This window comes from Lepidothrix coronata, unplaced genomic scaffold (assembly GCF_001604755.1).
Source record: "Lepidothrix coronata isolate B3197 unplaced genomic scaffold, Lepidothrix_coronata-1.0 Scaffold131, whole genome shotgun sequence".
In the NCBI taxonomy this organism is placed as follows: domain Eukaryota; kingdom Metazoa; phylum Chordata; class Aves; order Passeriformes; family Pipridae; genus Lepidothrix; species Lepidothrix coronata.
Window position 1 is genome coordinate 1,542,627 of NW_016690311.1, and position 12,937 is coordinate 1,555,563.

A 12,937-nucleotide genomic window follows, 5' to 3' on the forward strand; every position below is an offset into this window, starting at 1 on the left:
CCTTTGCCTCATGGAAAATGATGCTTTCAGCTTTCTGCCTAGAGAGCCTTGGAGATATGAGGTGTGAGAGGCTGAGAGGTGAAGCCTGAGCGCTACTGCAACACTTGCTTCTGTGAGCAGAGAGTGGGAGAAGGGTCCCTCTTTTCCCTGCACAGTGACTAAAAGGAAAGACTGGACTAGTCCAGAAAGAAAACCAAAACCAAACAGCAAAACCCAGCAGTAAGAAAACCAGGGCACTTACAGCACCCCAGGGGCCAATCCTCCACTGATTGCCTCCCGGTATATGCGCACGGTTTCGGTTTGGGCTGCCCCCGGGGTGCACTTTCAGGCGATGATCCGGATAGAGGAAAGGGTGGATGGGCCTGCCGTAGTCATGGCTGTTTGGATGACAAGGAGACATGGAGCAGTCTTGCTCGGTGGCAGGGAGGTCGTCTGGGTCACACTCACTCCTATCCACCAGCTGGTCACTGTAATTGACGCAGATCACTTGTCGCGTTGCCTTACCTTGACCACAAGTCACCGAGCACTGCGTTACAGTGGGAAAAGGAGACAGTCACATTTCCAGCTTTGAAAACCAGAAAGACAGCTATTGCTAACAACAATCAGCAGAAAACCTTAATATCCTCACTTATAAAAGCGCAAGTGTGACAGATTAATGAAGCACATTTCCAGCAGTGAGGTCTATAAGGCTGTCCTGCAAGAGACAGCGTGATGCTTACAGAGCTCCACTCCAAGGCTTTCCATTGCCCACATGGTGTCACGGTGCACATTTCTGTGGCTGATGGCTTTGGAAGGTGGAAACAAGCTGACTCGTCGGCCACGGAGCCCTGGTCATCCCGACAGCTGACGTATCTCATCCGGGTACCCTTCCCACATGTTGCGGAGCACTAGGGAAGAGCAACAAGCACTCTGCTAGGCAGTTTCCTGATATACATTGCAGGGACTTTGGAATGAGAAGTTGCTTAAACACACTTAAAAATATCATATTGTCTACTGTAAAATAATCCTGAAAGTATTATGACACGTGCTTACCGGTGTCCAGGATCCAAATCTCCACTGTGTCCTGTGAACGCCTGATATGGATCTCTTGGCTTCGGGACTATTTGGATGGGGAGGACATACAGCTATTTCACAGTCCTGTGAAGGAAATAAATGAGGGAAAACTGGGAAATAAAGAATTTGCAGATGTTTTGTTTAAACCACCTCCTCTTCAATGTAATTATGAATAACATGCAATATCTTGAAACTCTGGGACCTGCATGCCTGTGTGGAGGCAGGCTTCCTCCTTGCATCCTCTTGGTGAATCAGCAAAACTCAGTATCAACATCCCAAGGCCTTTATATGTAGAACCCTCCGTGGACTTTTGACTTATTAGGAATTCTACATCAGGGATCCCCATAACCATGTGCCATCTCCACGCATTAAAACCAGATGTTTTTGAGGCAAAAGATGAAAGTTCATTAAGAGTTCTGGTATGAACACACATCTGCAAAGCAGCAACTTTATCTCCCTTCAAAGCTCCCTTCCTTCAGCACAAGACCTGCAGCCCACACAATAAAGGTTATGCTGCTGATTGCAGCCCTTTGATTCCCTGCAGCCCACCAGACTGCCCATATCCATGTGCTGATCTTCACCACACACCAAGCATGTGAGGGTTTGGGGACAGGCATGTCATTCTGCACAGTCTTGGTACAGCGCCTCACAGGAGGGCTCTGGTCCTGTCTGGGCCTCCTGGGAGGTCTGGCGACAGAAATGATGAATAGCCATGACTTTACTCCATGAGTAGTCCTTGCCAAAAAGGAAATTAATACTGATTGTCCCCGTGAGGGAGAGCGCGGCTCCTGACAAACGGCATACATGATTTCTGGATGGTTGTGATTTCACTGACACTGGAGACATGCATGCCAAATGATGGCTGATGACAAGTGGGTTTGTTACCCCTTGACTGTAGTGCAACTGGTCTCCATACATGGGAAAAACAGCCCTTTCCCAAGTGTTGTGGCCTCAGTTAAACTCTGCGAGGTCATGCAGGACTGAAGCTGGGCAGGGCATCAGCACTATACTCTCCTATGACAGACAGATAGTAATGTTCTGTTTTATTCAACTCCTTCAGACACCTTGGACACATCCTCTGCTTGAAAGGGGAATTCAAATGTTTGCTTCCAAGTACATAGCATGGAAAGCCTCTTCAGCAAATTTGCAACTTGTACAACATTTCTCAATTTGTCTAGCCAGGGAGGATGTCCCTGGAATTGTAGCTGCCACAAACACTACCATGTCACATGCGGCAGGCAAGAAATTATATCCCCTCACCATCATTTGTATCACACAGCAACAGTCCTGCAGCCACGTGAGCCCAGATTGCAGCCAGGCATCCTCAACTCCATGCAAGCCAAAGGAGGTGTCTGCTGTGTCTGAGATCACAGCCTCTGAGGCCAGTGAATACTGTCTCAACCTTATGGTCTCTGGTTGTTTTCCCATATTCGTCCACTGTGGTTTCTTTGGCTCGTGAGCTCCTAGAGACCAGCTTTAGCTCTGCCTCTGAATGGCCCCTCTCACATCCCATCCTATGGCTAGAGCTCCGTGGACATAAACCATAAGCAAAGGTAATTAATCTTCACCCCATGAAGTCCTGATGCCCTCATAACAAGTTGTCCATTGCCTTTTTGGCAATTTGGTGCTTCGGAGTGTAAGGTCAAGCACACATGGAGAGAGTCTGGATGGGAAATCCCCGATTATGGCTTCTCTGCCCCATTTCTACCAAAGCAGGGTGCTGTGCTACACCTTTCCAACAGCCATGTAGCAGACCAAAGCACTGCCCTGCATGGGCTGGTGTTCAGGGCAAGGCTTTGCTGCAGAAAGGTGTCCCCTGACGCTACAGCCTGGATGCCTCCATATGCATGCTGGCAAAAGATGGAGACAGGGTAGCAGGATTTACCTGGGTATCTGTTGGCCTGGTTGCAGCGTTACACTCATTATCATCCACCACTGACACGTAGGTGCCCACAACACACTTCACTGCTCTCATCTGGTAGCCTTGGCCACAAGTCACTGTGCACTGGGAGAGGAGAGACGGGAGAAAAAAGTGCTGGGTCTGAGTAGCTGCTTCAGTTAGAAAGTATTAATCAGTCCAGTCTGTATTTAGGCACGCAGCAAGAGCAGCAAAAATAAAACACAGCTTCCTTTCTGGTTTCTCTCCACTTCGTGCATTTCAGCTTTAAATTAGGTCAAAGTTTTAACTCACTGCGCCCACCAGTGCCTCACACGCTTCACTTGCTTCCTTGGGAATGAAGGTGTGAGCATTGAAATGATTTACTTTGCTGCACACATTAGAATCAGAGTCTGGGGTAGAACCTGCATGATATCCTTCTTTAAAACTGGTTGTTCAGCCCCATGGTAGCACGAGCAGCTAATGAATAATTTTGCTGATGGGAAATATGTCTGACTGGGACAACTGGTCTGGGTTTGCTGCTGTTTTTTTAAGTCAAGAGCTAACAGCTTCGTGGAAAAGTAGATGCCAGAACACTCTGGGAGAAATGAGCAACTTGTATTTTAACAGAAAAAAACCCCTCACCAACCTAGAAACTGGAAAACATTAAAAGCAACAAAAGTTATTCAATGGGGGTAGCTTTTCTGTGAAAATTAGGCCATGTATTTATATGCCTAAATATGGATTTAGGAGCGTAACCTTGGAAACCCCTTTTTTGAAAATCACGGCCAATTTAGTATGACAGAGATTAAATTTAGCACAAAGGGCAGGTACTGTTATTGCTGCCTATCCGCTGAACCCAAGTGACCAGAGGGCTGCTTTGGTGTGCAAATCAATTAGCACAGTTATGCTGCTGAATTTGGATGAAAGGGCAGCGCCCAGCCTCAGCCACCCTCACCCAGGTCCCACTGGCTTGGAGCCCCACGGGGCTCTGCAGTACCTGGCCCCACGGCCCCACTTGCCACGATGCACACTCCTGCTGCTGGCACGTCTGCACCGACTCCGGCTTCGTCTCGGGATCGCAAAACCTGTCATTTAATCGATCTTCTCCAAACTGGCACCAGGTCTGGCGGTGCTTGTGCCCTTTTCCACAGGTGACCAAACACTGCAAGGAGAAAAGTGCAAGCTCAGGTGGTGCCGGGGATGCGCAGCCAGCTCAGCACCTGCCCTGGCACTGAAAAATAAACCTGGAAACCCACTGAAACTACTGCTTAAAAAAGAAGTGGTGCTAAGAGGCAATTCTTTAGCTAACAGTAAACACGTCCTGGAAGACAGGCAAGTGTCTTGCAATGAGAGAGGATTGCTCTGAGGAGCTGGTCTGGAGCAGAGGCTGGAGCATGGAGCATAGAGCACAGCCAGGCTGAGACCCCTTAGCACAGGCAGAGTGAGCCCACAGAGACTCTTGTCTTCCAGCAGCTGTGAGACACAGGGCAAAGGCACAGCACTGTCCCGTGGGGCTTTAGCTGTGCACGATGGGGTGCCAAAGGCTTCTGAAAAACTTGCTCAGCTCTGGGTGTGTATGTTAAGGGTCTTGACTTCTGCGGGCTGCAACAGCCTCTTCTACTGCCCTGGAGTGCCTTGGCCTGCCAGCAGCTTGACTCAGGAGACAGATGTTTTGCAGAGAACAATCCCTGTTCCACTTAATTGGTTTCATTATGTCCTAAAAGAATACAATTCACAGAAACAAGAGCAATTTGGCCACAAAGGTGACAAGTAGCCTTTGAAGACTGTTCTCCAGCATCCCCAGTCCTGCTGCAGGAAAATGCCTATCAAGATACAGTTTTGTTGCATTGCAAAGGACACCAGCAGCAGCAGAAGAGGTAACAAACAGCAGGGAGAGGCTGAGCAAGACATCAATAGGGTGAAATCCTGCCCTCCAGTGACAGCCAGAGCTGCCAGGGCTTTTGAGGACAATCTCAAGGGAAAACGAGGGCAGAAGGTATTTTTCTTCCCAATGTTATAGAGGAACTGTGGAAAAACTAGGGAGAAATTACTGCAGGATTAGAGAGGAATTAACCCCCTGGTAGCTTTGCAGGGAGGCAAGTGGCCACTTGACCACTGGCAACAAGGCCAGTAACTTTGCTGCCTGTTTGAAGCCTCACTGTGCACAGGCTCAGAGAGATCTTCTGCAAGAGGCACAAACAAATCACAGGGGACGAGCATGGGCAGAGATATCCCTTTGATCTCTCTGCAGCTCCTCAGGGTGGAGGACTGGCACCCACCTCGGACCAGTCTCCGGTTTTCCACTGGGGGCAGGAGAAGTCGCTGCACCGCTGCACTGTCAGCTTCTCCTGCTGACTGCACTTGCTGTCGTCCAGGACGTCGTTGTAGGTGTTCACGCACATGGCTCGGCGCCGCCGCGTGCCCCCGCCGCAGCTCTTGGAGCACTGCGAAGGACAGACAACGAGTAAGTATTTTCTGCCACTCTACTGCTGTTGCCTTTCTCCCTCCTCACAGCCAGGACTGCAGAGTGACTGCAGAAAACCTCCGGAAGAACAATTTGTACTTTAAGTAACAGGTTTTTACTTTATGTATTCCTTTAAAAAGCCAATCTTGCTAAAGCTTAATAAAATGTCATGGCAATGCATTTCACAAATTTATTTCAGGTTATAACCCCATTATTACTTTTACAGGTGTTGCCTTTCAGTTCTCCTAAATAGCTGCTGCTCGTTCTCATTTTAGGAGAGATTAACTCTCTCTGACCAGCCAGCCCCCCTTCACCATGCACTCCCTGGAAAGCCCCAGGCTCATCAATCTCTCATTTCCAGGCCTGCATTCAGGAATTTTCTTGTTCAAGCGAAAACTAAAATGTGTTAAGGAAACAAATTTCAGAAGTCCTCTGCTGATGGCAACGCGTCCTCAGCAGCTCCTGGCAGCGGTGATGGCTTTGATGGGAGAAGACAGCTAGCAGAGCTTAGTGTAATGAGGACTTTGGGATGCTTAAAAGCATAAATTAATTTCAGGGGAAAATAAGGAGTACCGGGCTGATTTAGACTACAGTGTCCTTCAGAAAAAGCAGTCAAAGAAGAATCATGGCCAGCTTTTGTGGCCAACTTTTACATATGTGCTGTTTGCAACCTAAACAGCCCGACATACCCCTGTGCAAGGGGGAGACAGTGTTTGCTGTGCGACAAGCTTCCCTTACCTCTGTCCAGGCCGAGTACCGCCACCCTCCCACGTTACAGTCTCCAGTGCACTTCTCCCTGGTGCTGGGCTTGGGCTGGCTGCTGCAGAAGCGGTCATCCACCTTCTCTATCTTGCCCTCCAGCCTGCTGTACTTGGAGCAGTAGATCTCCAGGATGCGGTAGCCCAGCCCGCACTGTGCCGTGCACTCGCTCTTCCTCGCGATGTGCCACCTGCGCCGAGGAGGGCAAACATCAGCTGTGGGGTTCCAGCACTCTGCAGGTGATGTGCTCGAGGGTGTTTGACATAAATAGGGAATATATGCTCTTGAACTGGAAGTTCTGGCTTTTTGTAACACTTCTCAATGCTTTGTGACTTCCAAAAATCAGAGGCAATTAATCCTGGCATTGCTCCTTGAAGGGAAGGAGCTGTCGCCAGGTCCCTCTTGCAGACAGTGGAGTCACACTGCGACCCCGTGGGACCAGCCAAAGTGGTGAGGGGAATCTGTGGCCAAGCAAGGAACAGTGCTTTGAATGCTTTGCACCCCACATTCCCCTGCAGGAGTGCCACCTCAGCCTCTAAAACTAAAAGTTGGAAAATACAGCATCAGAAAATGACCTGCAGAGGCTCGAATTGTGTTCCACATGGCAGGACACCTGCAAAACAGTCTCAGCTCTCCAAAGGACAAGCAAATGACTTGCTACAAGACACTTGAGCCCCAGTGGTGTCAGTGGGGATTAGAGGTGTTCCCTCTCAACAGACAGATTTCCACTCTGCTGCCTCCTTCCTAGGATGGACAACAAGGATTAGTGCTGGTGGCCCTCAAGGACCCACCTGGGGATACACTCCTGCTTCGTATCAGCCCAGCCCTTGCAAGAGATGCTGGACACGAGGCCTGATCCAGGGAGGTGCTGGAGACCCTGAAGCCAATAGGAGCCCATTGTCCCTGAAACCTGGCAGGGGTTTCCCCTTGGGGACCTGGAGACCCCCGGGCTGTTGCCAGTGCCTGTGCAGGGAGTGCAGAGCCCCACTCCCAAGCCAAGAGAGCAAACTTGAGCACAGCCCAGAGAAGAATAAGATCAAGGGGATTTGGAGTCAATAGCTCCTGACTGGTGGGAGCCTCACATCCCTGCCTGCTTTTCAGACTCCTGCGTTTGCCCTTCTCAAGTTTCCAACCTGTTGCAATGGCAACAGCTGTTACCGCGACAACCCGACCCTACACAGCCCCTGCACGGCCCCGGTTTAACAGAGCCAGAGAAACCCCTCGGGAACTCGGCCATCTGAATTGCTTCACCAGCAGCCGCTTAATGCCACCATATTTAAGCCCCAGAAAGGAAAACAGATTGCTTTTTAAAGGAAAATGGGTTGTGATGATTTAGGCTGTGCTCCATCAATTCCAGCACGCCAGGAATTGTCTGGGGACAGCCACAAACCCACTCTACACTAAAGCCTATTCTTTGCTTTAAATAAACGATGATAAATTCAAATATTAGTTACTTCTTTGCTTTAAGTATATGTTTTTCCATCTTTGCAGGCTGTTTGTAGGATGGTGCTGAGCATTTCTGACAGAGGCAGATGCAGATTTCAGGCACTGTATTGCACGGGAAGATTTTTCAACATTAGGAGCATTTTTGTTATAGTTAGTCCTAATTTAATGCAACAAGAGAAATGTGAAAATGTACAACTGTGCCTCTCAAAACGCTGCTGGTTCCCTCTTGGTTGACAAAGAGGCAACTACTAATCCTTTTCTTTTTTAAAATCTAATGCAGGCTGGTGAGAAAAGGAATTGTGGTGAGAGGTGAAAGGAAAGAGTAAACAATAAATACACAATGTAATGTATATACAGTTGAGCAGAGTGCACCTTAATTCACATTCAGTGTTACAAGGCTCAGTGGTGGGATCAGGCTGTGGAATTCGATCGCATCGCTGGTCTGACACCGTGAGCTGATCTGACTCTCTCTTACACACAGGTTTCCTTTTTCTTTCTCCTGCACAGAGAAAACCATCACATTGTTTGCCACGCAGGAAAGTGATCAATTCAGTTATTTCTCTTACCCCTTTTATGGTAGCATTTAAGAGATGTTCAACTGTGCTTTTCCATCTCTTTCAGAAACAAGAGGGGGTTACGACTGAGTGGAGCAGAAGGGGTTTATTGCAGAAGGGATGGACACAGGCAGAGAGCTGCAGCCCCCCCTGTGAGAATGGGCTCTGAGTGTTTAGCAGGGTAGGCACTGGCAGGTGGTAATGATTGGATATCAGACCCCAAACCAGACACTGATGACTTCTGCAGCCTTAGCAAATGTCATGTAACGTTTTCTGTGCTTCAGCTTCCTCACCTGCAAACCAGGTTGTGAGGCTCACCTTGCTCAGAGGGGCTGTAAAGTGCCCTGCTCTGAAACCCATAAGCACCTTGTAAGGTGTTATCTCCTACTGAAGCCCAGTGAAATGATCACACCCATAATGTGGGAATTCAAAGAAATCAAACAGAGAGGGATCTCACAGCCCTGCCCAGATCCCAGATGAATCCAGGACCAAACTTAGCCTTCTCAAACACCCACCTTGACAGAGCTTACTGCAGGACTGCCATGGGCCATGCTCATTCCAGTAAAACTGCTGAGGTTTGTCCTCAATGGGGATATTAAATGTGTAACGAACGTCAGGATTGTACAAATTGCCAACTGATAAAACCTGAGAGGAAGAAAAGTGAAGCAGCGTAAACCAACAGAAATCACTGGCCACTATTTTCAGCACAATTATGCTGGGCAGACTTTTCCATACACACAACATATACTTCACCTGGAGCGTTATTTCTTGCTCAATCCGATCTGTAGAATTAATCCTTTCAACAGTATTATCCGATCCACTGTATTCGATCACAGCATTCCCAACTTTGATTTCCCTTTTAAACATACTGACGACAAAGTCTCCATTTAATATAAAGTCTCCTTGACTGTTAGATAAGGCTGCATAGGTGCAAAAAACAAGAACTAAAGAAGCAGAATTAACTCATACGTACACAATAACGTGGGTCATGCGCTCTCAGTGCTCCTTTCCTTTGGGGCTGGGAGGAAAAGCCCACTAGCACTCTCAAACAGAAAGGATGTAAAGAGAGCAGCAGAGCTTTTGCAGATATTGTTCCTTCTCCTTTTTCCACTGGAAAGCCTCATTAAAATGAAGGCTGAATGCCTGAAGTTGTTGCTGAACAGTTCACCCATAACCCTGGGCAGAGATATCCAAAAGGCTGCTGTACGGAGCACACACAGGCTGTATCCCCTCATATACCACAAAAATAATCCTGTCCAAACCTTTTCATAAGCCATGTGGATAGAATGGCTTCCCTGTTGTTTCTAGGTGTATTCTTAGGGTAAATGTTTGTACCCTAATTGTCTAAACATCATTTTCTAGTAGATAATTTCAGGAAGTTTGGTCAGTATCTCCCCCTCTCTCTCCATCTCCCTCCTCCCCCCATACTTTTTATTATTCCAAATCTTAAGGTATGTGAAAGCACTGAAGGCTTAAAGCCTAAATGCTTTATAAAAGGAACAGTTTCCTGAAAACAGCAGTCTGCTGCACAACTTCACACTAATGCGATTATGTAGCTAATTTCCTAAGTTAGTTTCCCCACCATTTCACCCATCACAGCTACGTTACTACAAAGCCCCTGTACTGAAAAATCTAAACTTAACACCAAAACACCAAAGGCAAGGTTTTTCCATCGAATGAGGAGAGATAATGAAGTAAAACACTGCTCTATAGCAAACAGATGTAGATGGAGAAAAACTCACAAAGCAGAGGCTATACTCAACCAAATCCCACACTTTGGAGGCTTTAATGTTATTAGACAGTAGTAAAACTCACTAAAGGACTCCTTCCTGTTTACTGTATCTCCTACAACAGTAGGTACATGTCTTGGACTTGATGACAACATCAAGTTCCTCCTAAATTGTTAAGCAACTACAAGGTTCACAGTACCAAGGGCCTAAGATTTCACACTCAGTGAGCTGCAAAATAAGTGGACACATGCACACTTCTCATTTGCTTCTAGTCAGGCCTAATGTGAAGAGATGCTTTCCCAGCAATATTAAAGCAACATTAAAGAAGATTTGACTTTATTGCTTCCCAAGAAGATTAAAGGCCCTCCAAGAAGAGCTGGGAAGTTTGGGGCTCCTTCTGGGATGAACCAGTTTTAATAGGCACAACATGGGGAGGATTGCTTTTTCCAGGAAAGAGGAATAATAAAACTTAACTCCCTTCCACAAGAGGGAAAACAATTACACCACAGTATTTTTTTTTGGTGCTGATGTGCAGTCATGCTGCACCATCTCATTTCACTGATGTGAATGTGCAAAAATTATGTGACGCAGCTGCAAATGCACAGAGAGCCCTGCATGGCACCCTCCTGGGAATGGGGACAGGGAACACCCACTTAGCTTTTTGTCTCAATAAAGGGTCCAGCAACAGGATAGTATTTCAGAGCAACAGCTAAAGCTGTCAGCATTATTTCCCTTTGGTACATGGTAGTCTCCTCTACTTGCTCCTCAAGTGAGTCCTTTTACCTTTGATGGGGACCACCAGCCTAGTCATGTTTTTAACATTCCCAGTTACAGGAATTTTGCAAGATAAAACAAGATGAAGTGCCCTGTTGTCAGATGTAAATACAGGACCCTGTGCTATTGGAGCACAGCTGGTGGTGCCAGGCACAGGGCATGTAAAAGAGGAGAACCAGAGACTCTGAGAGAACCCAAACAGGACTTAATGGCAAAACCAGCCTTCAACTGGCAGATGTAACATCAGTTGTAATGTGCATTTGTGTTACCTCTGCTATTGAGCCCAAACAGAACTATGGGGTGAATTACTGATCAGCATAGTGGAAGAGAGACTCAAGCCCATGCTAAAGTATGTGTGTGTGCAGCAGAGTGGTCTAACAGAGCACCACAAGCACATTCATCTGCCTCTAGAGGCACACCCACAGGTTAAAGAAAACAGTGACTACGGGAGTCCAACATCTAAAGGCCAAGTTATTGTTAGGTTTATATCAAAACCAGTATTTTTGGTGCAGAGTATTTCTTTATGGTTACGTATCACTGTCAAGGGCTCAGTCTAAGTGACATCAGAATTATTATTCTCAGAAGAATAGAAAATAATTTCTCTATGTGTTTGTACACACATCTTTCAGGGCATGGCATATTTACTCTCCAGACAAAGAATGGTGACAGCAGAGATAAAGTCGCGGTGTGGAGACTCCAGCAGAGCTCAGAAGCCTGTTTGGTTCCCAGTTTTATGCCTCAATTCCCATCCACAGCCCAGGCTCAACAGTCCTTTCCAGCCCTACACACACCCTAAGGGGGTATTTCTTATAATCTGTGAACCTCCCAAACTTTGCATCTAGGATGGCATGCATGAAAAGAAGGAAGAAGATAAGGCTGAATGTTTGGCAGACATAGATAAATTCTCGCCAAGAAAACATTTTCCTTAAATGAATTCTTCATCCTCCCAAGCAAAGAGCAGTCAGTAGATATATCACCACAACCAGACAACAAAGCAGATTTCTGGACCAAAATAAGGACTACAACTCACCCAGGTAGTTGTCATCCTCTGGTTTCCCTGAGTAACTGTGCTGACGCACATCAATATTAGTTGCACCAGCTGGGATGCGAACCACAACGTTATAGCCTAGGAAAGATTTAACAGAAAGTCAAGGCCATTACACAGACATTTCATTTGCTTTCTAGGGGGAAGGGAAATGAGCAAAATTACCTCACATTACACAAGCCGATACTTTTCATTTAGGGATAGCATAAATAGTTATAAAATGGAATATACTATAGCTAGAAGGGTTTTGTGTTTTACATCAATGTTTTTGTAGATTAAGTGTGGTAATGGCTTTTATGGACCCACATTTTTCACTATAAAGTTTTTAGCAACAGATTCTTACCATAATGCACCGTGTTAAATGTGCCTGCAACCGTTTTACATGAAGAATTATCTCCACCACAAACACCACATTTATCTCTTCTTGCTTTTGAATTCAGCACATGATCACATCCAGCTTGCTTTAAGAGAAAAATTGAAAAAACTAGTTTGAGCAAATACAGACTAGAACAGCATTTACAAACCTCCTAATTAAGGCACACAAAAGCTGTGTATGCAAAAGGCTGCCATGAGACAAATTGTTTTGCTTTCCCACATTTTTCCACTGATTTACAGTGTGGCCATCCCACAAGGTTTTCCAATAAAAGGCTTTTTCACAAAGCAAGGATCAGAACTGCTGTTTGCACCAGGCAATGCCTTCACTAGAGAAAAATTCTTGCATCAATTGTTCACATAGAGAAAAGTGTGAAAAATAATTGTGATGGAAATGTAAAGGACTCTGGGGCCTGAACAGGAGGAATTGTGGCAGAGCACAGAAGAAACCATCATTTGGATTTACGCTCAGACCCCCACAGCCCTCACTAACCTAGGGCAGACGTGTAAACAACCTCCACTTGAGTGTGTCCCAAGAAGAGCTGGTGAATGGTCTAGAGTACATGTCTGATAAAGAGCAGCTGAGGGAGCTGGGGGAGCTCAGCCTGCAGAAAAGGAGGCTCAAGGGGAGACCTCATCGCTCTCTACAACTCCCTGAAAGGAGGTTGTAGTCAGGTGGGAGTCGGTCTCTTCTCCCAGGTAACAAGCGACAGGAAATAGTCTCATGTTGCACCAGGGAAGGTTTAGATTGGATAGTAGGAAATAATTCTTCACCAAGAGTTGTCAAACATTGGAACAGGCTGCCCAGAGCTGTGGTGGAGTCACCATCCCTTGAGGTATTTAAAAGATGTGTGGATGTGA

The 12,937-nt window shown here is 46.6% G+C and overlaps 1 protein-coding gene across 7 annotated transcripts in view; it reads right to left on the reverse strand.

The window, feature by feature from the left end:
- Positions 1 to 12,937, reverse strand: part of ADAMTS9 (ADAM metallopeptidase with thrombospondin type 1 motif 9) — an 82,580-nt gene that overhangs the window by 37,508 nt on the left and 32,135 nt on the right. For all 7 annotated transcript variants that reach the window (XR_001876736.1, XM_017826896.1, XM_017826897.1 and 4 more), the window contains 12 exons: positions 12,048 to 12,165; positions 11,690 to 11,785; positions 8,909 to 9,075; positions 8,671 to 8,800; positions 7,974 to 8,100; positions 6,135 to 6,345; positions 5,212 to 5,376; positions 3,930 to 4,094; positions 2,939 to 3,058; positions 1,033 to 1,137; positions 720 to 887; positions 242 to 526 (listed from right to left, as the gene is read on the reverse strand). Coding sequence is in view for 6 of the 7 variants with exons in the window: in XM_017826896.1 (XP_017682385.1) it covers positions 242 to 526; positions 720 to 887; positions 1,033 to 1,137; positions 2,939 to 3,058; positions 3,930 to 4,094; positions 5,212 to 5,376; positions 6,135 to 6,345; positions 7,974 to 8,100; positions 8,671 to 8,800; positions 8,909 to 9,075; positions 11,690 to 11,785; positions 12,048 to 12,165 (1,857 nt within the window). In the remaining variant the exon portion in view is untranslated. The remainder of the gene's footprint in view (positions 1 to 241; positions 527 to 719; positions 888 to 1,032; positions 1,138 to 2,938; positions 3,059 to 3,929; positions 4,095 to 5,211; positions 5,377 to 6,134; positions 6,346 to 7,973; positions 8,101 to 8,670; positions 8,801 to 8,908; positions 9,076 to 11,689; positions 11,786 to 12,047; positions 12,166 to 12,937) is intronic.